The 26,282-nt window shown below is 36.6% G+C and overlaps 1 protein-coding gene and 1 long non-coding RNA gene across 6 annotated transcripts in view; both read right to left on the bottom strand.

Annotated features, from left to right (window-relative positions):
- The window catches only part of ZNG1 (Zn regulated GTPase metalloprotein activator 1), a 49,694-nt gene extending 32,035 nt beyond the window's left edge, over positions 1-17,659 (bottom strand). For all 5 annotated transcript variants that reach the window (XR_014822542.1, XR_014822541.1, XR_014822540.1 and 2 more), the window contains exons 1-6: positions 17,429-17,659; positions 13,698-13,784; positions 12,640-12,736; positions 10,926-11,017; positions 4,196-4,255; positions 2,445-2,482 (exon numbers count right to left, since the gene is read on the bottom strand). Coding sequence is in view for 2 of the 5 variants with exons in the window: in XM_001924392.8 (XP_001924427.4) it covers positions 2,445-2,482; positions 4,196-4,255; positions 10,926-11,017; positions 12,640-12,736; positions 13,698-13,784; positions 17,429-17,585 (531 nt within the window). In the remaining 3 variants the exon portion in view is untranslated. The remainder of the gene's footprint in view (positions 1-2,444; positions 2,483-4,195; positions 4,256-10,925; positions 11,018-12,639; positions 12,737-13,697; positions 13,785-17,428) is intronic.
- A 74-nt stretch (positions 17,660-17,733) lies between these two features.
- On the bottom strand, positions 17,734-24,741 carry LOC146407051 (uncharacterized). Its single transcript, XR_014822543.1, has 3 exons — positions 24,709-24,741; positions 24,519-24,613; positions 17,734-19,870 (listed from the first exon to the last, which is right to left on the bottom strand). It is a non-coding gene; the product is annotated as an uncharacterized LOC146407051 (long non-coding RNA).
- Positions 24,742-26,282: the final 1,541 nt, after the last annotated feature.

Here is a 26,282-nt window from a genome sequence, read left to right as displayed (position 1 = left end):
ATTTTTCTGGTCTTTTCCAAGCCAAACTGTTTTCTGATTGAATTGTTTCAACAGCTTGTGCAGTATAACAGAAGAACCAAAAAGAACCCTCTGACTTGACCTTTTTTCTGTGTAACTTCATTCATTGATTCTATTGCATTAAATGCTGTCACATTTGTAGAACTGAAAAGAACAATGTCAGTAGCCTGGGTGTCAAGTCCTAGGAATAGAGAGCTGTCATTTGAAGTTGTCCAATTCTTTCCCCATGATTAAAAAATGAATATTTCAGATCAATGGGTGACAATCCCATTAGAGTGATAGCCCATGATATCAATTACCACTTCAGTTTCAATTTGGCTGGCTGGCCACAGGGTACCATTTCTCAGCTTTACTTGTGATGGGCTGGCTCTCTGAAGCATGACACCCTTAAATTGCTGCCCATTATCCAAGTGTCATTACTTGTACTGCCTCAGAATTCTCTGAATCACAAGCAGCTACTGAGGTCAAGCTTTGCAACCAGAGGAATTGGACAAGTTGGCAAATTCTTTATATAAAGGAAAAGTTATTTATCTGGCATCTGACTTAGAAAATCTAAAGTTTCCATTATCCTGACAGTATGTCAGTTTTGTGTAGGTATATTGATTTAATAATTTAAAAGGTTTTATCAAGGTGGCAGGGGGTTAAACGTTTACTCTGTTTGCATTATTCAGAATGTTGCTTTGGTTTTTTTGGCCGCTATCACACTGATAATGGATTTTTTTCTACTCCTCTCCACATCCAAAATACATATACAATTATTCCTATAATCATAAATACATAGTTTGATTTGGGGTATGGCACTTTAAGTCCATCAAGAGAACAAATAAAATATCCTGCTATTCATCCTGTAGATATCCCAAACTTGGTAATAAATTTATACAGGAGACGGATTCAAACATGCCCTATAGTAAACACTCAGAATGAGGAATTTAAACTTTTTCTTTTGCTTCCTCCATTTTGCCAGAAATATCATAATTTCAGAACAGTTGAATATTCCTGAGTAAAACTGCGATATTTGGAATCTTTCTTTGATTCTTAAGACTACTAACAAATTATTTCCCAAACTTCTCAAATTAAGGTGGTCTATTCTTGAGGGAATTGAAGGACCAACGAAGGAGTATTGGTAACCATTTGACGAGCCTGCCACCCTAATTTTATTAAAGGGCTGGAAGAAAAGCTTTTCCAAATTAAGAAATTCAGATACTGTGGGGTAGAATACAAAATGGACATGGATTTTTAAACATTAAACCTAAACTTCTAAGAAATGATGCCTTTGGGTACTATCCGTATCCCCAGAATAGATTAGGAGATAGAGGATAAGTTCATTCTCTTCTGCCTTTAGCAATATTTCACTCTGGAAGTTGAGAAACGCTATTTTACTTTATGTAGCAAATGTATTTAAAAATCTTACTAAGTGCATTTTATAAACTGAAGTTCATTTAAATGCATTTGAGGACCCTGGTAGCTGTAAAAGCATTCACAGCAAGATGCCCTTTAAAGGAGCTTCCCCATCCCTAAACCTAGGTATAAATCCTGATCACTTCAAAATAAGGTAAAGCAGTATTTTTTAAAAACTCAAGCATCTCCAGCTTGTGTCTGACAGCAGTTTAACAAGAAAAATGTATACTTAATTAAGCTTAATTTCCTCTATCAAACAGAAAAACTTACCAATGTTAGAGCTGAATCCCAGTGAGAGATTATACATACCCAAACTGTATCCTCCTATTATTCTTATTACAAAATATTACACCTCTAATTTTTAATCACATCAAGCCAGAGAAGCAGAAAATAAACATTTAACTTAAAAACACAAAATAGTAATTTAAAGATATATATACAAATTTCATCTACTGTTCAGGATACTTTAAAAAAACCTTTTTTTGTGTATATTTACTTTATTATTCTTTATGCTTTTTAAAATTCCTGAAACATGATACATTAAATTAAAAATGTAACTCACTAACTTGACAATTTCCTGATAATATTACTGCCATTAAAAAGAGTAATATCTTGGAGTTCCCATTGTGGCTCAGTGGTTAATGAATCCGACTAGGAACCATGAAATTGCAGGTTCAATCCCTGGCCTTGCTCAGTGGGTTAAGGATCCTGCACTGCCGTGAGCTGTGGTGTAGGTCACAGATGTGGCTCGGATCCCACATTGCTGTGGCTCTGGTGTAGCCTGGCAGCAACAGCTCCAATTAGACCCCTCACCTGGGAACCTCCATATGCTGCAGGTGTGGCCCTAGAAAAGCCAAAAAAAAAAAAAAAAAAAAAAGAGTAGTATCTTTTACAATCACAGTGGAAAAAATATTTCTGTTAAGGACATTTCAAACAAACACAAATATAGAAAAAAAAAAACATAATTAATCTCCATACATCCAGTTCTTAACAAATAATAAGTAACTCACAGCAATCTTTCAACTTACTTTTAATCCATATTTTGAATCCACAACAGTTATAATACCTACAAAGGAAAAAATCTTTTAATCATCTTTAAGAATGAAATTCAATTAAAACCAATCTATTTCCATTCACAAATATCACTTAATAAAATACTGGGTTTTTTTCTCTTGCCAACGCTGCAATTTAAAAAATAGACAATTTCTGGAGTTCCCGTCGTAGCACAGTGGTTAAGGAATCCGACTAGGAACCATGAGGTTGCGGGTTCGATCCCTGCCCTTGCTCAGTGGGTTAATGATCCGGCGTTGCCGTGAGCTGTGGTGTAGGTTGCAGACGTGGCTCGGATCCTGCGTTGCTGTGGCTCTGGCGTAGGCCGGTGGCTACAGCTCCGATAGGACCCCTAGCCTGGGAAACTCCATATGCCGTGGGAGCGGCCCAAGAAATGGCAAAAAAATAAATAAATAAAAAATAGACAATTTCAAATTTATACCCAGTGCTAAACTCTTTTTTAAGGCACTACATGGAATATAATATAAATAAATGTTCAAAGTTAAATAAACAAATAAAAAAAGAAAATAATATTTCTCTGGCCTTATAATCCAAAATATGATGAGACAAATTTCATAAGGGAGAATGTTCTAAATTACATGAGACAGCTTAACTCATACAATTTATACTTATTTTATATGTATAAAATAATTTTCACATAATCAAAATCAAGACTTTTCCTATTTAAATTATTGTTTAACAATCTGAGGCATCTTAGAAAATCTTATTTCTAATAGTTCTCACCAAATCTAACTCACACAACTGTTTTACATTATATGGACCTAAGTTTTCAAATGATCAATTAGTTTGGCAATCTCTAAATTTATATGCTAAATAATTTTTTCAAAGATAACAGCAACATGAGTTTGGTGATGCCTAAAGAATTCAAGCAGCTACATGCCATGTATATTAAGTCCAAAAGATGAGGCCCAGCTTCAATAATTCTTAAATGTCACCCCTTAGTCTATGAAAAATATGGTTTACAGAAAGGTGAAGAATCACGGTGGAGGTGTCACAGAGGACATATTTGTCTAATTCAGAAAGTTTCTAACAGGTCTTAAATGAAGACTATGAATAAGATAGCCCAAAAGTCCTCAGGTAAAGAAAGTAAGGGGTGGGGGTTTTGTTTAGTTCTTATCTTCAAGGGAAAATGAAAGTGGAAATTTGATCCTCATACTATACACGTTATTCAAAATAAAAAGCTCTATATTGCCTTTGGAATGGATAAGCAATGAGATCCCACTGTATAGCACTGGGAACTATATCTAGTCACTTGTGATGGCGCATGATGGAGAATAATGTGAGAAAAAGAATGTATATATGTATGTGTGACTGGGTCGCTTTGCTGTACAGTAGAAAAATGACAGAACACTGTAAACCAACTATAATGAAAAAAATAAAAATCACTTAAAATAAATAAATAAAATAAAAAACACGTACTAAACATGTAAACAACAGGGAATACGGAAAATCTACTCGGTATTTTAAAAGGAAAACCTTAGTGAAAGCACGCAACTGGGAGCTGAAATTAACATCTAGTTCTACTACTTCTGGGGCTTTAAAATCTGTATGAACAAAGACTTAACTTCATCATCAAACAAAACAAGTTTAAAAAGAGTACCAATGAAAGTACCAATTAAAAGTATAATATGAATCAACAAAAGTGATCTTAACCATAACATTAACATTTTACTTGGCAAATGTTAAAAAATTTCATTTCCAAACTTACCATCAAGATAAATATCAACCCCTAATGCAGCATCAACCCAAAACATAGAAGCTACTGCACCTGAAAATATGATAACATTCATCAAATAAAAATATTTCTTCATACTAGGAAATACAATTCTACCAATAATGTTTTAATTTGCTCAAATGGAATCAGCAGGCAAACACATATAAACTAAATACAGGTTTACAATCTTAAGGGATTTACAGTGATCAAAACAACTTATTTTATACCCACTTCTTCCCCTTTTGCTTTTACTTCAATTAAAAAAAAAAGACCAACTCTTACTACATACAAACCCAACATCAAGATTTTATCAATGCCGTAATAAAATAATTAAATAATTTGAGCAGCACAGCTGTGTGCACACATAGGTCTTATTTTTATTTTCTCTCTCCTAAATATAATAACCATACAGTTCACAAATAATTATCTAACATAAAGCAAAAAAAAAGATGGATAAATCCAAAATAACTTGTCCAAAAATTTTAATTTACTTGTAAGTTATATTGAAGAACAAAAGTAAAATTACACACTCTATGGCCTTACTAACAAATCCTTACACTATTTATTAGTACTAATATAAAATTTGGGAATCTTTTTAATTGAGGAAAAATAATTTCCAAAGCAGAAGTTAAAACATGTTTTTGACAGAAACTGGTTCAGTACCAAATCACACCCCTGATTAGTATGCCACAATGCAAGAAAAAGAAAACTGACAGCAATGAAAGAATTTGATTTTTCAAAGCATCACAGGTCTAGTTAGTGACAGAGCTGTCTGAAAGAATGAGTTTTGGGGGCAAACAAGGATAACTGAACTCATTCCAATGTCTAAAGCTGTCCACCTACCCTGATGAGATGTGGTCTCCCAAGCATCACTCTGCGTCAACAACGAAATACCTGTCAGCTGTTTACAGTGATTACTCATGCAGGATATAGCAAGGGCCACAAGATCTAATGGTTTCCTGATACCTATTGATTTTTTTCCCAAAAACTTAATAGTTTTCCAATTTGACTGAAATAGGATTTGTAAGTAACAGGGGCTGAATCAATGCCTGTCCTTTTCAAGGAAATTACTTTACCATGACAATTATTTAGCTTAGAAACAGAGAGTGTCAGTCTCCTAAACAGGAAACAACTGAATTGCCAATAAGAATTTTCTTCAAGAATCTTACTTGGCTAACAACATGATTTTAATTAATGAAGGAGAAAAATCTATTTTGAGTATCATTACTCCCAACAATAAGTTATAAAAAAAGGATTTTTTTCACTTATTAGAATTCCTAATATTGCACAAAATCATTCTTTTTAATTCACTGATGTCTATTCAGACAGCTTGTAAGTCCTATGGTTAACATGTGCCTAGTATTAAGTTGAACTCTAAGGGTGTATTCGAGCTTTTCTTCTAAATCTGATGTATATCTTTGGTATAATACTTACCAGGCTACACAAGAAAGAACTACTTAAAATTTGGATGTAGGGGTTTACCAGGGGGAATAACAACAAGAGAATGAAGTTAAGCAGTGTTTCTTAACCCAGGGTGATTTTTCTCCCCAGGGAATATTTGACAATGCCTGGAGAAATGTTTGGTTGTCTCAACTACAGAAATGCTACTGGCATGTAGTAGATAGAAGCCAGGGATGCTGTGAAACATCCCACAGTGCACACAACAGCCTCCTAAAACAAAGAATTACCCAAACCAAAATGTCATTTGTACCAAGAAACCCTGAGCTAAATTATAGAATCTCCCTTCTTCAAAACCTAATAAAAAATAAAAATGAACAAAACAAAATGTTGAAAGCCAAATTTTATCAGCAACAACCTACTATAATTTCTGGTGACAGCAAAAATAAGGAAAAGGGAGTTCTATGCAATGTATGACAGTTCTTAATTCTACCCCAATCCTCAACAAAAGGTTACAGGGAAATGGTGAACAAAAATCCTAACATTTATCAGAAATTGCTTTCAAAATGGTGAAAAGTGACTAAGGGAAAAATAAGCAAAACAGGGAAAAATCAACAAAGAAACTTCAAGGGTAAAATTTTCTAACCATCTCCACATTTGTTACTCTGAGCAAAATGAAGAGAGAGGTCTGAAGCTCAGGAGGAAAAAAGGTATGAGAAATCTATTCACGAGTAGTTTGAGCAAATACAGGAGGAAAACACCCCATATTTTAAGAGAGCAGGGCTTAAAAATCACACTGCCCATCTGGCTCTCTCAATCATCCCTTTTCTCTTTGCTTCCCTATCCCCACTCCCAGCAACCCCTGCTTTCAAATTAAGGCTCAAGAGACAAATAAGTTTGGGAGTTCCCATTGTGGCTCAGTGGAAATGAATCTGAGTAGCACCCATGATCTCTGGCTTAGCTTAGTGGGTTAAGGATCCGGTGTTGACATGAGTTGTGGTGTAGGTTGCAGATGCGGCTCAGATCGCACTGCTGTGGCTGTGGCGTAGGCCGGCGGCTACAGCTACTATTCCACCCCTAGCCTGGGAACCTCCATATGCCATGGGTGCAGCCCTAAAAAGACAAAAGACAAAAAAAAAAAAAAAAAAAAAAAAGAAAGAAAGAAAGAGAAACAAACAAGTTTAGGTAACATGGGTAAGGTATTTAAAAGATTTCATCCATACCACATCTAGGTAAGAGAGAAGTTCTTTGAGCCTCCAACATCAAGGGCAAACATGCTTAAAAAAGAAAAAAAACTATGCACATATATTACAGCTAAAAATAAGCAAAAAGAAGATAAAAGGAGGGAATGAAAAAAAAATGAACAAATGAATGGGGCAAACAAATGGTAAAGAACCTGTTTTAGAAGGAAAGATAATCCAAGAAACCAAGGAAAAATCTCCAAGGGCTTCTTTATAATAAGGAAGTTAAAATGATACAATCTTAATTAAAAACAAACTCTAAAGCAAAATAAAGTAGAATAATATAAAAAAATAACTTTTAGTGCTAAAGAAATAAACTTAGGGCCAAAATACCATTACTTAATTCATATAAACATTAACAGACATTAGTGGAAACAGAATTATCAACAAAAAGGAAGATCTGAGGAGTTCCCTTGTGGCTCAGTGGTTAACAAATCCGACTAGGAACCATGAAGTTTCGGGTTCAATCCCTGGCCTTGCTCAGTGGGTTAAGGATCCAGCGTTGTCATGAGCTGTGGTGTAGGTTGCAGACGTGGCTCGGATCCCGAGTTGCTGTGGCTCTGGAGTAGGCCGGCAGCTATAGCTCTGATTCGATCCCTAGCCTGGGAACCTCCATATGCCGTGGGAGTGGCCCAAAAAACAGCAAAAAGACAAAAAAAAAAAAAAAGGAACATTTGAGATGATTACAATACATGCAGAGGCAAAAAATCAAAACAATTAGAAAATAATAGATATGGAGAACAAAATTCAATCTAGGAAAAATTAGTGTCATAAAAGAGACACAATAATTTGAAAGAAAAATATTCATGATAATTAATAAGTAAACTGTCCCTAAATGAAGAAGTAACCCTTCAGACTAAAGAGTATATTGGAATCCAGGAAAACATGAATATGAATGACACTTGGATGTATCTTGGTTATATTACCGAACTTTAAAGACAAAGAAAAAATTTTTTCAGTCATTTTGGATGAAAAAGCAAGTCACTTTCAAGGAGGCAGAAAAAAAAAATCAGACTTTTCTACAGTAATATTCATTGTTCCAATAAAATAAAATAATGACCACTAAGTTTTAACTAAAGTGTTTTCTAAGGATTTACCTTCTGCCAAGTTTTCTTTTTTCTTTTTTTTTTAGGGCCACACCCAAGGCATATGGGGCTAGGGGTCAGATCTGAGCCTCATCTGTAACCTACACCACAGCTCACGGCAATGCTGAATACTTAACCCACTTAGCAAGGCCAGGGATGAACTTGCATCCTCACGTATTCGGCAACCCAAGTCATCGCAGTGATAATGCTGGATTCTTAACCTGCTGCACTACAAGATAATTCCTTTTTCAAGTTCTCTTCTTTTAGGTTCAAGTAAAACTAATTAATAATTATTAAGAATAGCACAAAGAGGAGTTTCCGTCGTGGCTCAGTGGTTAGCGAATCTGACTAGGAACCATGAGGTTGCAGGTTCAATCCCTGGCCTTGCTCAGTGGGTTAAGGAACCGGTATTGCCAGTGAGCTGTGGTGTAGGTCACAGACGCAGCTCAGATCCCACGTGGCTGTGGCATAGGACGGCAGCTACTGCTCCAATTGGACCCCTAGCCTGGAAACCTCCATATGCCTCGGGTATGGCCCTAGAAAAGGCAAAAAGACCAAAAAAAAAAAAAAAAAAAAAAAAAAAAAATAGCACAAAGAATGTGGTGCCATTTTTATAAAATTACCTCTGCATATTTACACATAGAGCAGGGTTTCCCAAGACTATACATGTGCAAGAATCACCTGGAAGCCTTATTAAAACAGATTGCTGGAGTTTCTGTCATGGCACAGTGGTTAACGAACCTGACTAGGAACAATGAGGTTGCAGGTTCGATCCCTGGCCTTGATCAGTGGATTAAGGATCCGTGTTGCCATGAGCTGTGGTGTAGGTCATAGACACAGCTTGGATCCTGAGTTGCTGTGGCTGTGGTGTAGGCCGGCAGCTATAGCTCCAATTAGACCCCTAGCATGGGAACCAACATATGCTGCAGGTGAGGCCTTAGGAAAAAAAAAAAAAAAAAATACCCAGATTGCTGGGGCCCCAGCAATCTTAGAGATTCTGATTCCATAGATCTGAAATGAGGCCCAAGATTCTATATTTTTCACAAGCTCCCAGCTGAGGCTAATGCTTTTATTTAACATACCATAGCAAGCAGCCCTGGCACAGAGAAATCCTTGGAAGGAAATTTATCTGCTTGTGTTTTATGGTAGTCAGATATACTTTTTAAAATTTTCTTCTCAGTATGTCTTAGATGTTATTTAATTTTTTAAAAAATAATGAATTCCATTTTTACCAAAACAAAAATTATTCTAAAGAAATAAGAAACGTTAACCTATTTATACCTATAATTTGTCAAAAAGCTTTCCCTGAAATTTTTATTTTTTTCTTCCTCTGAAGAGCTGAACTGTGTTTCATTAAATTCACCTGTTTTCAAAGTCACAAGAATTTTCCTGTATACAGTGGCTACAATGAAAGAAACTGGTATTTTCTATTTTATTTTGTCTTTTCAGGGCCACACCTGTGGCACATGGAGGTTCCCAGGATGGGGGCAAATCAGAGCTATAGCTGCTGGCCTATGCCACAGCCACGACAGATCCAAGCCATGTCTTTGACCTATACCACAGTTCACGGAAATACCAGATCCTTAACCCACTGAGAGAGGCCAGGGATTGAACCCATGTCCTCATGGATACTAGTTGGGTTTGTTAACAGCTGAGTGACAATGGGAACTATGTATTTTCTATTTTAAAAAGAGGCACACAATATACTTCCCCATCTTACCATATTTAAATTAACATTTAACACCAATGTAATGGTCCGAGTCCTATCATCAGTCTGACCTACTGGAAATGTATGAAAAAATCCATTCCTACTATAAGGACCAAAAAAGCTCAATTCAATCCTAATTTGAAAACACAGGGACAATGTTATTATGTCATATTTCAAAATACAACAGCAACTGATTACATGTGCACCTTCACTATACTCTAATTATTTCTTTTAAACAATTATGACCCTTGCAATAAATTATTTCCAAACAGTGCTTTAACATGGTTTTATGCCACAATGCCACAGACCAAATCAAAAAGGAAATAATGGGTCAGACTTACAAAACTAAATGTTCTGCAAACTAGGAATAAAGATGTTATCTAAAAGTTATTTGAATAAGAAGGAATAGAAGGAGTTCCCGTCGTGGCGCAGTGGTTAACGAATCCGACTAGGAACCATGAGGTTGCGGGTTCGGTCCCTGCCCTTGCTCAGTGGGTTAATGATCTGGCGTTGCCGTGAGCTGTGGTGTAGGCTGCAGATGCAGCTCGGATCCAGCGTTGCTGTGGCCCTGGCATAGGTCGGTGGCTACAGCTCTGATTCGACCCCTAGCCTGGGAACCTCCATATGCCGTGGGAGCGGCCCAAAGAAATAGCAAAAAAAAGACAAAAAAAAAAAAAAAGTAATGAGAAGTAATACTGCTGTAGAGTATATTCAATCAAATATATACTAGAAGTAGAACGTCTCATTTTTCCCTAAATGTGATTATATTTTTCAAATATCTTAATAACTTTTGTTCTTACCCATAACCCTCAATTAAGAGAATTTCAAATTCTATTAGCAGGTTAAAAAAATCAAATAGAGTTCCCCTTGTGGTTCAGCAGGTTAAGAATCCTACTAATATCCATGAGGATGCAAGTTTGATCCCTGGCCCAATTCAGTGGGTTAAAGGATCTGGCATTGCCTCAAGCTTCAGTGTAGATTACAGATGTGGCTCAGATCTGGTGTTGCAATGGCTGTGGTGTAGGCTGACAGCTGCAGCTCCAATTGGACTCCTAGCCTGAAAACTTCCATGTACCACAAGTGTGGCCCTAAAGAGACAAAAAATAAATAAATAAATCAAATACTGTGATCATCACTCATCTACCAAAGAAACATAACAATTCAGTATTTTTCCTCTTTGAAACCAAATAAGAACTTTTTAAATCTAGAGTCAAGCTTTAATACTCATTTTAGATATTTCTCTAAAAATGTTTAAGCACTAAATTCTGATTGTTAATAATGACATTTCTTACCAGGATCTGCTAATCCAGTGGTCTCTAACAGTATGTAATCAAATTTCCCCTTCTTCTGCATCAAATTCTCAATAGCTCTAAGGCCATTGTCCCTGGAGAATAAATACCAAAGCATAATATACAGTTGATTGCTTGAATATTTTAAAATGATCATCACAAACATTTTAAAATATATTTAACAACCTGAGACAAAAATATCTCTGGGCATGTGAAAACTCATTCCAAAGCTTCTAACAAAATATCCGTCCAGTATTTATCAGTTGGGGGGGTGGGGAAAAGCTGCATATATACTAACAAGTAACAACAAATCAGATACATGATTAGTTAATATTTTATTTAAATTAAAAGCAGAGGAAATTGTAATATATGATTAAGTCAGAATCTGTTATGGATATAGCTTTATGAAAGACAAAAGCAACATAGAAAATGATAAAATTTATGAATTGAGACACTGCAATTAATGCCTTTTAATTCTTTTCTGAATTAGGATAGCAGGCTTTAATTTCCCTTTTTTCTTAATAATACCTAAACTGCAAGAAAATACTTAATTTTAATTGTTTAAGAAAATCTGTCATTTTAGGCTTGTTACTACACTTGATTCAAAGTCAAGCACCTAAGATTGTAAATGATGTAGAAGAAATTTATTTAATTAGAATATTCAAAATCAACAGTACAGGTATTAATTTTCTTTTTTTTTTTTCCTAGGGCCACACCCGAGGCACATGAAAGTTCCCAGGCTAGGGGTCGAATCAGGGCTGTTGCTGCCAGACTACGCCACGGTCATAGCAATGCCAGATCCAAGCCACATCTGTATCCTACATCACAGCCCGCAGCAACTCTGGATCTTTAACCCATGGCCTGGGCTTGAAACTGAGTCCTCATGGATACTAGCCAGGTTCGTTAGCACTGAGCCACTAGAGGAACGCCCTAATTTTCCTACAAATACTCGCTCAACAGATATTTGAGTACTATTATGTGTCACTTCTTTTCTAAAAGCTGTTAAACTAATGAATAAAACAGACACTGTCCTTGGTAACAACTATAACTGGTGGAATATATTGTAAGGTTTTCCTCTTTAGTCATCGTCACTTATTTCTATTTTTAGAGACTAAATTCTTGGAAATAAGACTAATAACTTATTAAATGCAGAATAATCATTTTTTTACACATGAAATGAGTCTTTCATGCACCATAGGGATTATTAATTAAATAAACCCTGATGTCAAAAGCAATTTAAAAACTCAATAAAAGGACTAAAGCATTAGTGTAGATAGAAAAACAAGATAGCAAGAAACACTGTAAAAAAAGACATCCTGGGAGTTCTCATTGTGGCACAGTGGAAATGAATCTGACCAGTATCCATGAGGACGCAGGTTTGATCTCTGGCCTCGCTCAGTGGGTTAAGGAACCAACACTCCCATGAGCTGTGGTGTAGGTCACAGACACAGCTCAGATCTGGGACTGCTGTAGCTACGGCAACCCCTAGCCTGGGAACCTTTATATGCCATGGATGCAGCCCTAAAGAGATATTAAAAAAAAAAAAAAAAAGAGAGAGAGAGAGAAAATGCATCCTAATAAGTCTATCTTCTAAATGAAAATACAGTGAAGAAGACTATGTAGATTCAGTTAAATTACACAAGAAAATCAAAGCTGGAAATATAACTAATAAGCATTTACAGTAAATCAAAAAGCACACGGTAAACACATTCCTCACTTTACAGAACAGCAGAGGCAACCATTTCTAAGTTCCAGCCATTCTTCATAGAGTTCTCCACCTTGGCTGACAGCTAAGGATTTCTCCAATGCACTTCCTAGGATAATTAACAAGAAGCTGTTTAGATTATGTATACTAGTTAACCAAAAACAAAGATGAGGATACTCAATAATGGAGCAGATTTCAAAGCAGAAAATACATTTTATAATTTTTATTATCTCATTCTATTCATACTGCCTCAATATTTTAAACTATACTACTCTAGATAATTCTAGCTTGTATTTAAGGGGATTTAAGCTCCTAAAGAGGCAAATGCAAATTGATGAATCATACCTCCTTCCTCTTTAAACCTCTTACTAGCCTTCTCCCATTTCCTAATTAAGTAGCTGTTTTAAAGGCACTTTTTCTTCTCCATGGCCAACTCTTTAGAGAGACCAGTATGGTTTATAAACACGTTAGTTTGTATATACCCTTCAACCTCTTAAAAGACTTACCTATTTTTATCTTTTCATTTTTCCTCTAAAATGTTTGTTTCCTTTAAACAGACTGTTTAGTATTCCCAATAAGAGTAAAATCCTTAGTTCATTTTGAAGAAGTTTGTTTGACCAGCAATGTGCTCACTTAAAAATTAAATTTTAGTCAAATACACATAGGTTTCCTAGCAATGCTTGCTTAGGAAAAAATATATTTGAGAGTCTGAGATGCTTGTTATCAAATAAGAACAATTTAAAAATCTTACTTATCATCCAGTAGAAACATACCAAAGTTAGGAAACAGTTCTTTACTTCTGGAATTACTTATTTAATGCAAAAATCCAATTTAATTCTGCTGATAGTGATTTTAAAGTTATACAAATTAAAGTTCTATAGAAGCTATCTGATTTCAGTATCTCAAATCTATACAAATAAAGCTTGACATAAATGATCCTAATTTTTCAAAACTATCCACAACAACCTGTTCACGTTAAAATACCTCACTTTCATTTTTAAACATGGAATATGAATTCACCAGTTGAATTAACTGTCCAATAAATTTTTGTGGCAATGGCATTTACTTACCCTCCCCGAATTCATTTAAAATCACAGCTATTCTTTTACTATGTTGCTCTGTCAAAATATAGTTCAGAAGTGTTGTTTTTCCAGCACCTGTAAAATATATTTGTTTTAAATAACAAAATTCAAAGACTAAAGGTACAAAAAAGATATAGAGCCCTAATGTTCTTTAAAATTTGCATGCTATTCAAATATTATTTAACAATGGTATAAGACTAGAGGAAAATATTAAAAGTACCCTTTGAAAACTATTAAAAATGGTTTATGCTAATATAAAATTTTATAAATGTTTACAAATACTTAAACAAGCTGGATCACACAGCTTTCTCTGACTTCATATAAAAATAGCATGCCTCCCACATAACTTATAGTACAGTTAATGTATTGACATCTACTATACAGTAATGACATCTGAATTTTCTATTAAATAAGGAATTAATGAAATAATGGCTTCACAGGAATAAAGTACTCATATTGCTTATAAAATACAAAATATTTAAATCCCTTCACATGATGACAATATTTCTTAGCCAAGATACATGGTTTACTTCTCCAAAATTTACTTATGAAGACCTAAATTTTATTTCAACATCCATCATTAAACAGACACAAATTCAGACTGACTATATGACTAATTTTAGTATGTTTAAAGCAATCTATAAAACTGATAATACATACAATGGAAAATGGATGGAGGAAATGTCAACAAAAGATACAATAATCTGTACTAAGAAAAATTCATAAAGCTACACTAACTCTGTCCAGTAGGTGGCATATTAAACCTAATACATTCAGCTTAAGTAGAAGAAAAAAATTTCTTCTACACCAAATAATTTCCATATGCACTAAAGTTCATAGAGGGAAAGAAAAAAACCCTAACTGCATGTACATGGTAGTGTAGTTCAACTATATAAATACGTCATTTATTTATTTTTCTGTTGGTGGGCACTTGGGTTGTTTCCAGTGTTTTGCTACTAGAAACAGTGCTGCTGAGAACTTTTACAGGTAAGCTTGCACATCTTCTGAAGTACATTTAGAAGATTTCTAGGGTAACTAGAAGGGACTTACCCAGTAGTAGGGTATTAATAGCTTCAACTTTTTAGGTCATATTCCTTTAAAAACTGTTGAACGGATGGAAGGCTTGTGTTTAGAGTACTTTAAAAAGTACCATTATCAGTAAAGGTTCACGATTAGAATGGGAAGGACAGATCTTAAGACACAGGGCAATGAAGAAATTCTTAAAACAAGTCCAAATGTGAGACAGGTGCCCTGAGCGTGAGAGCTGCACTAAGCTGTGGCAGTGAAAATGGAAAGGATGGGGTGGATGTAGGAGACCTAACAGAATTACTAGGGCTTCATCATTAACCATCATAAAGCAAAAGACTTTAAGACAACAGTTCAGTCATTCGAAAGTCTGCTATGGACCACATTTTACGCTGAGCTTTGGTGAAAAGGACACAAGACAGAGACACTGTCTCTACCTTCATGAAGCTTAGAAACATTTAAGGAAGTGGGAGAAGAAGGGGAATTCGGGTCAATAAAGAGCAACTATGTCACAGGATGATACTTTCAATGGTAGATGTACAAGATGTGATGGAACACCTCAGAGGGACAGCTAGGCAGAGAACAGTAAGAACACATGACACCTGTTAGAAATCAAAATAGTTCATGTGGCTGGGCTCAGGCTAAAGAGGGTTTCAAGAGCCAGAACATAAAGGACTTTGTAAGTCATGTTAAGGAATTTGAACTTTAACCCAAAGAGAAACCACTGAAGGGTGTGACAAAATCAGACTGACGTTTATAAACATCATTAAGGCTAAAATACAGAGAATATATCAAAGAGAAGCATGACTGAAGACTAGTAAGAAAGCTTTTAGAATATTCCAGGGTGTGGGATCACAAGAGCAGCAAGATTTGATGGTAACACGAAGTTTTGGACTTGTTCAGTCTGAGATGTTGGCAGGACATTAAAATAGAAACTACCTCGGTATGAAATTAAAAGGAAGGACAGAGGAGGGAAAAAATTTTAAAAGAAGCCAGAGAGGTAGGTGGAAATATCAGAAGAAAGATGTGTGGAAAGCAGCAGAACAATGTTTCAAGAAAAGAGAAAATGGCCCAGAATAAGCAGAGAGGAGTTCCTTTGTGGCACAGCGAATTAAGGATCTGGCATTGTCCATGTAGCAGCTTGGGTCACTGCGATAACTTGGGTTTGATCTCTGGTCCAGCAACTTCCACACACCAAGGGCCCAGCCAAAAAAAAAAAAAAAAAAAAAGAAGAAGTAGATACTATTCCCTATATGCAGCAACAAAGTTTCTGGCCTTAGTCCTCATTCCTAACCGTCAACCATTATCTCCAATACTCTTCTGATCTATGAGTGAGCAACAACGGGGATAGGGGTAGGAAAGCAAATCTGAACTATATTCTTTTAGAGAAGGAATTTGCTCAACTTCTCAGGAGAACATCCTCTGAAAAACAGTGGGGAAACTCCTTTATAAATAAATAAACGCCGTTATAAAATTAATCTTGAGTAAAAATGAATATAAACTTGGAGTTCCCGCTGTAGCTCAGCAGATTGAGAACCCAATTAGTATCCATGGGGATGCAGGTTCAATCCTTGGCCTTGATCAAGTGAGCTGTGTGCAAATCTTGGAGGAGGCTTGGATCTGGCATGGCTGTGGTGTAGGCCAGCAGCTGCAGCTCTCATTCTACCCCTAGCCTGGGAACTTCCAAATGCTGCAGATGTGGCCCTAAAAAGAAAAAAGAAAGAAACTTAGTCTACAAAGCAAAAAAAAAGGAAATGCCAGTGATTTAATCCCTATTTTTATGTAAAAGGTCCTCAGGTACATCAGGTTTGTACTTGTCTAGCAGCATCTAGGAATGGCATTATTTTCCCCACATCATTTCACTTTATTTATGTTTCCTAACTTTTCCCCACATTTTAAATATGGTGTTTATTCTAGCCCTTCTATTTAACTGTAGGTTTTTAAATAATACTTCTCAAAGTTTCCCAGTCAAGCACCTCTAGTGTGAGGGCATAAACTATCCTTAATTGTACCATGTTTACAAAATTATGAATACAAGTGATCCTGTGAACTCCTGAAAATCATCAATTTGAGCAATACAGTCTTACACGGCAGAGTAATTTTATTCTTACTCTTTCTCCTACAGTACTTTAAAAACAGACCTCAAAAAAAAAAAAAAATGTTTGAGATAGAAGTGATTTGCACCAATGACTGGAAGAGACTGGCTCGTGGGGAAGGAAAATCACTGAGGAATGGCCCTCAGGTGTCAGGTATCTTCAGCAAAGACAGTGTTTAACGGGAATAGACTATCAAGTAAGTGTTTCGCCCCACTAAGCAAAAAAGCAAACTCAGACAAGTGACTGGTATTTCGATTTTCGAGTGGGGTAGGCGAGCTTCAGAAAGGTAAAGTAACTCATTAAAGGTCACATGGCTAATTAGGGGCGGGTCCGGGCCTTAGACTGCAAAGCTGAACTAGTTGCAAAAATGCCAGGCTAATTTTCAATCTCACTTGATAAATATGATCCTAACGCTGAGAAGTCTGGGAATCATTAACTCTGAGATGAAAAGCAACCTATATGGTGAGCAACTGACCCAGCCCCTACCTCTAAGACATTTTCTGTCTGCCAGAAGGCCACGATGCCTAAGGCACCGTCAGCCCTCAAATCCCAGGACACCTGCTTTCACTGCGTTTTCTGACCGGGATGGTTAGTTACCTAAATACCCGGTGATAATTGTGACTGGGATCCTAGCGCCGGGGTCAAACTTTTCCTCCTCCTCCTCTCTTTGCTTCGTCTCAATGGGGACCAGTTCTGGGCAATCCTCCTCCGCTTGCTCCTCTTCCTCATCCACACAGCCGAGAGCCGGAAACATGCTGGCCAAGAGCACAACACGCTTTTCCCTAAGCTCGAGAGCTGGGACCACGACACCCACCCGCAGGAGCGTACGCAAAACACGCGGCGCGTGCTTGACGTCATAACGCTGCGACGCATGGTGCCCCCGGGATCCCGCCCCGGATTACCTGGGTTGAGGACCGCCTCGGCTCTTAGACACGCCCCTAGGGGTTGTTGCCCGCCTCCAGGGCGTGTTCTCTGAAACATCGAAGCTGGGCGGAGTTGTTAAGGCTGAGGGACAATTCCGGAGGCTGTGTCTGTGCACCTGCAGCCAAAATAACTAAGGGCTGGATGACGGTAGGGCTGAAGTCGGGGTGGTTGGAACCTGGAGTGGGTAGCTTAGCTTAAACATCTCCCACAGGGAATAGTTATCAACTTGACATTTCTTAGTATCATTAAAACATTTTTTTTAATTCATAGGAGAAAGAATGGGAAGGTATAACACTACAAAGTTAATTGTAATTTTTCTACCTGAACCAGTGAAACTTTTTTTTATAATTTCAGATTTTACATGTATATCTAAATTTTTACGATGTACATGCATTACTTTTATTTATTTTTCTTTCATATTTGTTATTTGGACTCAGGTAACTTGAGTTCATGTATTATATTCTTTGATTCACCCACGTTCGACAACAATATATGGATAGTCTGGACAAAGAATGTCACCCGCCAAATCAGTAAACAAAGGATGTTGAGGCCATCAAGCCATCAGCCTCCGCAGCCACCTCAACAGTTTACCCTGAGGGGATGTTGGGTGGAGAAAAACAGGATAATGGCCCTGGATAGTTAAGGTGCACAGCAAAGAAATGATTTCATGTAAGCATCTTCCCACAAAGAAAAGCATTAAATTCATTAACTTGAGATATCTGGCTTTCTTTAACTGACAGTAGTCTTTTGATGTTCTGACTACCTGGAATTTGTTTGTTTGTTGTTGCAAAAAATGCCTATATCTCCTGGCTCCTCCCTGACCTCTTTGGAACAGTCCGTCAGAGCTGAGAAGCTCCTTGCGATGTGCATGAATCCTCAGTATGTCCACTGAGTAAAACATAATTCTCAAACTTTAGGTTGTGCATTTATTTGTTGATAATAGCCCTCCTTTATATTTATATATATTTATGTACATTTGCAATGAGTGCCTTTGGCCTCATCCCTAACCTAAGAATATTACCAATAAGTTACATGTGCTCTCCGTGGCCATTTTCTATTTCAACCCTCTGCTTCTCCTCAAAGATAGTAAACACTGTCATGAATTGATTATAGGTAACTTATCTCTCCCTCTTTTCTTTTTAATTCTATCATATACATATGTGATAAATACACACATATATAGTTAAAGTGTTGTTTAATTTTGCTTGTCTTTGAATTTTATTTTTAAAAATCATATAATATAAAATATGGAGTTCCCGTCATGGCTCAGTGGAAACAAATCTGACTGGGAACCATGAGGTTGCAGGTTCGATCCCTGGCCTTGCTTAGTGGGTTAAAGATCTGGCATTGCCATGAGCTGTGGTATAGGTTGCAGACACGGTTCGGATCTGGCACTGCTGTGGTTGTGGCTTAGGCTGGCAGCTACAGCTCCAGTTGGACCCCTAGCCTGGGAACCTCTATGTGCCATGGGTGCAGCCCTAAAAAGACAAAGACAAAAAAAAAAAAGACCAAAAAATATCTCCTAGGTTTAGCTAATTTTCCAACTCTACCATTGTTATTCCAACTCCACATATTGTGATGTCTCTGCAGCAATTTATTTATCCATTGTCTGTCAACTCTTGCCAAGTTTTGCTCTTATGAACAGCACTGAGTGACCAACATTTTTTCCTGAATAGAAGCTGTTACAGCCCTGACCACCTTCTCTTACATTTTTCTCAGGCAAGTTCTTGCAAATTCCCTTATATGACTGGCTGAGCATTATACTAACATCTCTTATCTCTCACTAGGAGCAACCTGTTCCCTATAAGATGGCTCAGTCAAGATGATGAACAAATTTTTGCTGTATTAGAGTGTAGCCTCAGTCAGAGAAAAAAAGAGTTTTATAGAGTGGTCAAAAGTTAAAGGAACCCCAAATATCCATTAGCTGATGAATGGATAAACAAAATATTGTATACCCATATAATGGAAATTTATCTCACAATAAACAGGAATAAAGTACAGATACCTGCTACAGGATGAGCGAGCCTCGAAAGTGTTATGCTAGTGAAAGATGGCATTCACAGAACACTACATATTGTATGATTCCATTACATGACATGTCCAGAATAGCCAGATCTATAGAAACAAAGTAGATTAGTTTTACCGGGACTGGGAGACTGAGGTCAGTGACTGCTAATGGGCATTTTGATGGTTACCAAAATGTTCTAAAATTGATTGTTTGTAATGATAGTGCAACTCTATGAATACTCTAAAAACCACTGAATTATACCCTTTAAATAGGTGTATTGTATGACTTACAAATTTATTCCAAAAGAGCTGCTACTTTTAAAAGGCTCCTCTGTGCATCAAAATGTGTTGATGCCAGTGTGAATTTGTAGAGAAACACTGCCTTCAGGTTTTGCCTCCAGCAGTTTCAAGTCCTGGCCTTCTGAGTTATCATTTGTGGTGATTTCCCAATTGAGACATACTTAGGTATGAGTATAAAGATTAGAGCTTAAAACTTTTCCATTAGTCTTTTTATATGATACTCTTCAGCAAGATGTCTTTCCATGAATTCTATGGAGTTCTGCCATTTTCTTTTCTGACTCACATAACTGGACAGAATTTGGCAAGCATGTGTCTAACGAGGTGAGGATTTTGATTTATTTAGCTATATTGCTTGCAATCTCCTTTCATGTTTGAGTATGGCTGTTTTTACTTCTATCTTAACATAGGACTTACTCTGTTTTGAGTGAGGCATTGTTGTTGTTGTTATTTAACCAAAAATGCCTTTTAAAGTAAGTTTTTTAAATGTCCTATGTGTAATATTGTAGGATCTATTACAATATATTCTATTCTACCCTGTAATCTGTTACAATCTATTCTAACTTTAAAATTTCCTCATTTTTGCAATTTTATTTAATTTCAGTTGCTTTATGTTAAAATAATAACAATAATAGTAATTTGTGGCTTGCTAACCCTCTGAAAAGCATCGCATTAAGCATATTAAATGCATTATATCATTTAATGCTGCAAGATAAATGTTATTTATATAGTCACTTTATAAACAAGGAAACTGAAGCTTAGAAAAGTTAGATATCTTGCTCAAGGTCGTATAATAAGTAATTGGCAGCTCTGGGATGCAGTTTAGATCTTCCTGGCACTGAGTCCTAGGCTCGTCTAAACAAGGGATCTGTAAACTTTTTCTATAAAGGGCCAGGCAGTAAATATTTTAAGGCTTTCTAGTCAATAGGAAAATTTGAAGATATTTTATAAATCCTTATATAATTAAAAAAAACAAATTTCCATACATTTTGAAATTTGAACTTCATATAATTTTCATATGTCAGGAAATATTCTTTCAATTTTTTAACCTATCCAAAAATATAAAAATCATTCTTAGCTTGCAGGCTGTACAGAAAGAGGTGGCAAGCCATAGTCTGTGCCTTACTGATCTAGGGGAATACACACTGCCTTGTTAAGCTGAAATCAGATTTTGCAAAAACAGATCATGCTTGCTATTTTAAACTCAGTTGGAAAGTCATTTGCCATTACAATACTTCCCTGCCCTCAAAGGTACCAGTATGAGTAATATTACTATACCACCATAGTAATACTCAGAGGAAGAGTTGCAGCTGAGAAGGCCAAACTATTTCTCCAAGGGCACTGATACCTGGTTTTCAAGAGACCGATTTAGGCAGCACTTGAGTTTTTGCATTGTGGTAAGAGCCCTTCGTTGCAGCAGAGCATAGCAGACAAGCTCTCACACTGTCTGGATTCCTGCAGCTCAGCTTTATAGCAATAACCCTGCCAGGTGTCCTTTGGCATAATTCCCTGCTCCTTCCCTTTGCCTCAATTTTTGCCTTTGAATAGTTGTGACAGTGCCCATGAGAAAAAAATAAGGACTGTAACTACATTCAGATCAGAGGAAAGCTAAAAATAATGCCAACTTGGTTTTGCTTTTTTCTCTCAATTTTGCAACTTCCTACAAAAGACAGAACATGCTAGTGACCAGCAATAACTATTGGCTTAGAGAAGAGGAAACCAAGCTTTCAAAATTAAGCCAGTTCCTCTTAACTAACTATGGTTGGTAAATAAATAAGAAAACAAATACTTTCTCTCTTTAATGATAATATTTATTAATTTATTTGCTATCTTTCATTAGATGCATGTGAGCTCAGTGGAAATATCTCAGAAAGGCTAGAAGCCAATGGTTTTTATTCTTAGTTTGTTTTTGTTTTTGTTTTTGTCTTTTTGCCATTTCTTGGGCCACTCCTGTGGCATATGTAGGTTCCAAGGCTAGGGGTCGAATCAGAGCTGTAGCCACCGGCCTATGCCAGAGCCACAGCACCGCAGGATCCGAGCCACCTCTGCAACCTACACCACAGCTCACGGCAACACCAGATCCTTAACCCACTGAGCAAGACCAGGGATTGAACACGCAACCTCATGGTTCGTAGTCAGATTTGCTAACCACTGAGCCACAACAGGAACTCCTATTCTTAGTTTTTATTCTGTCTCGCCTTAGCTAAGACAGAATGTCAATATTCAGGTATCACACAGAGGCTATAAAACCATGTAAGGACATGAAATAATATTCTTTCCTCAAAATATTGAAGGTGATTGGCAGGTAAAATAGGAATATGTCTGTGTTTTTAGGGAGTGTGACTTTCATTTCAAAAGCTGTCAGTAACATTTGAATTCATTATCCGAGGCTGTTAAATGCCATTTAAAGACTTAATTTACAGTCAAGTCGCTTGTAAATCAGTTTCCCACAAAAATTTTTTAAAAAGAAAAAACGTGATAGAACATGATGGAAGATAGGCTGCGAAAAAGAATGTATATATATATATGTGCAACTGGGTCACTATGTTGTACAGGAAAAATTGGCATAACATTGTAAATCAACTCTTCTTTAATAAAAAAATTAATTAGTTGTTTAATTAATTGTTCAAAGCCTGAAGGCTGGCCAACCTGAGTGGGGCAATCTGAGCAAAACTAAAAAAAAAAAATTGTGTAATGATTTATGTTGTAATAGTTTAGAAAACCGTCTAAATAATATCCTCTTCTATTGTCAATAGAAATTTAAAAGTGACATCTGCGGCTTTATTTAAGGTTCACTTTGTAGCTTTCGTGGTTTTAAAGAAGTATATGCCAAAATCCACAGGCACTTCATGTTTGCGTAAATGTAAATAGAAGACACAGAAACAAAAGTGAAATATCTCTGTTTTTCCTTCCTCTCACTATTCCTCCAAATTCCCTCAAAGAGTGTTTAATCGCACTTAACTGAAATACGGTGCTGTCAGCAAAGCCAGGTCTTGGTTTCAAGACCAATGAATGTCCTTTGAGTCCCATAGCTCTGTCTCTCAGGCACCACAATTTCTCTTATGGAGGAAGATTCACCAGCTTTCTTTAGAACTGTTTACCTACATTCCTCTTATTATTTTAATGTTTATGTTCTGCCCTTGAGTCTCACTGTAGGCTGCTCAGCAACAAATATTTACAAGCCACCCAGCCACTTCCCTATCTCTGTCTCAATCACAATCTTTCATTGGGAACTTCCTTCACATCAATATCCCCCTCTTCTTTAATAATAGCAGAACCTGGAGTTCCCTGGTGGTTTAAAGATCATCAGATAATTGTCACTGCCATGGCTGGTTTACCTTGTAGCTAGATATGATCATGTGATGACGTTCTGGCTACTGCACTGTATGAGAAGTGGTGTGTGGCAGTTTTGTGGAACCCTGGCCTTTACTTCCTTTTTCTCCCACTACCTGGGATACAGCAGTGATGGCTAGAGCACTTCTTTATTATTGAGAATGGGAGCCACACCCCAGAGATGGGCGAGCAGGGACCTGCAAGCAGCCTGCACCTCGTCATAGAGCAGCAGGAGAGGAAGATGAACTTTCTTGTTGTTTACATTTCTGTTTATGCCGCTGAAACAAATTCTAACCAAAATAGAGGGTTTAAAATAATGGAAATAACACTTCAATGTGTTCTACTTAGAAAAAAAAATCAAACAGTGTATGTATATACAAGATCGTACTTATGTGTATACATGTGTGTTTGCTGACATGTATGTAGGAGTAGTACATTTGGGAGGATACCTGTCACTGAATAGCATGGGTCAGGTGACAGGGCAGTGGGAGAGAAGGAGAAATGGTTACATTTTACTTTGGAAATGAATCTTTGTATCGTATGACTGGTTAAAAAGACAAAAGGTATCTACAATTTTTAACATGAAAACTAAACATTTTTAAGTAAACAAGATATGTAACAACAATATTTTATGGAAGGCAAATTTTAGAATATCTACCAAAATATTAATTTTATATGCCTTTGACCAAGGAATTCTACTGATAGAAACTTGTCCATTTATGACATGTATAACATGTATAGCAGGTGTTTGTAGGTAAAATGTTGGAATAATCCTAGCTTATCCACATGTAGGGGAATAGCTGAATAAATTTGTCTCATTCATACATTTAAATACTATGGCAGAGTAATGCTTTGCATTGTATTTACATATGAAACTGCTAGAAGCATCTTTGTTTTGAACAGCCCTGGAGAAAAAGTTGGATAGAAAAAAAGAGTCTGAACGAAGCATTCTGATTAACAAGAGAATCTGCTCTATAAGATGATGGATTTCTGACCATAGATATGATAAATTCATGTACAATTTAATCAAACTTAATTTCCTGTAACACTTGTATTCTGTAGATTAAATAACTGATTACAATTTCCCTTAACAAACAAGTTTATAAGCTTTATGATCATCACATACCTTAAAGTTAAGGGTGAAATTCCCGGGAGGTTAAATAAAAACTTCTAAGTTAACAATTGACTTGGCTGGAGAGCTACTTGCTCTTTTCAGTGAAACTTGAAGAGAAAAATTATTAATATAACAGAAATAGAGCACACATATGATAAATATATCATAAAAGCAAAAAAGCACATATAGAGCTTTGCCCTACCTGGCCAGTGCTCCTTGTTTGTTGTGTTTCTATGGTCACCACAACGTAAACATTCACTTTACTATCTTTACTGAACAGAACAATAACCAGAAGAGTACTTTGAGTTCTAAAACCTTTTGGGTCAATTAGATTCTTCTTTTTCAAAGTTTGTATCAAATATTTTTGGGACCCATAACTTCTCTTTTAATATTAAGCAAAGCAGGATCAAATTTTTAGATTTAAAAAAAATTTTTTTTGTTTTTTTTTAGGGCTGCACCCATGGCATATGGAGGGTCCCAGGATAGGAGTCGAATCAGAGCTAAGCCGCCAGCCTATACCACAGCCACAGCAATGCCAGATCCAAGCCCTGTCTGTAACCTACACCACAGTTCATGGCAATGCTAGATCCTTAACCCACTGGGAGAGTCCAGGAATCAAACCTGCGTCCTCATGGATGCTAGTCAGATTTGTTTCCACTGAGTCATGACAGAAATTCCTAAAATTTTTTATTTTAAATTTTTATGGCCTCACTAACAGCATGCAGAAGTTTCCAGGCTAGAGATTGAATCCGAGCCCCAGCTGCAACCTACACTGAAGCTGGGGCAACACTAGACCCTTAACCCACTGCACCAGGCTGAGGATCAAACCCCTGCCTCCACAGTGACCCGAGCCACTGCAGTTGGATTCTTAACCCACAAACTCCTAAAGCATTTTATTTCACTAACACAAGAGTCCTTAAAAAGATATACCCTTGAAAAGAAAAAGAAAAGTACAAAATAGTGTGGTTCTATTGGGAAGGGGGGAATAGGAAAGAAAATGGTTAATATAATATTTAGTTTTAGTACTTCATTTAAAAACGTCTATATTGACCTGTTTTCTTATTGCTTTCTGAATAACGAGTAAATTTTTGATCACCACTTCATCATTAATTTCTCATCAGTTAATTGCCATTTTTCCAGCTGAAACGTAAAACATCCTGTTAACCTTTTAACTTTTCATTTTGAAACTACTTCAAAATAACTTACAAAAGTTACAAAAATAGTACAGAGATTCCCACATATCCCCTTTATCTGGTGTCTCCCAATTTTAATATCTCACACAATCACATCACAGTTATCAAAAGCAAGAAATTAACATTGACATGATACCATGCAAATGTTGCTAGCTGTCCCAACTAATATGCATTTCCTGGACCAGGATCCAGCATCGAATCTCTCATGGCACTTAGCTGTCATATTCCCTACTTTATTTATTTTGCCTTTTTAAGACCCCACCTGAGGCATATGGAGGTTCCCAGGCTAGGGGTTGAATCAGAGCTATAGCTGGCCTATGCCACAGTGACATCAACACCAGATCCTTAACCCACTGAGCAAGGCCAGGGATTGAACCTGCGTCCTCATGGATGCTAGTCAGATTCTCTTCTGCTGGGCCATGATGGGAACTCCCACATTCCCTACTTTAAAAAGGGGTATTGCTCAGGCTACCTTTCATGAACTTGACACTTTTCAAGAGTGTTTGCCAGTTATTTTGTAGAATGCCCCTCTACTTGGGTTTGTCATATGCCTTCTCAGGATTAAATTCAGGTTATGCATTTT

Source organism: Sus scrofa, chromosome 1 (assembly GCF_054392235.1).
Source record: "Sus scrofa isolate SSC_HxYL_T2T_F1_AM1 chromosome 1, Sscrofa_HxYL_maternal_Yorkshire_Landrace_v2.0, whole genome shotgun sequence".
Classification (NCBI taxonomy): Eukaryota; Metazoa; Chordata; class Mammalia; order Artiodactyla; family Suidae; genus Sus; species Sus scrofa.
This window is presented reverse-complemented; position numbering and strand designations above follow the sequence as displayed.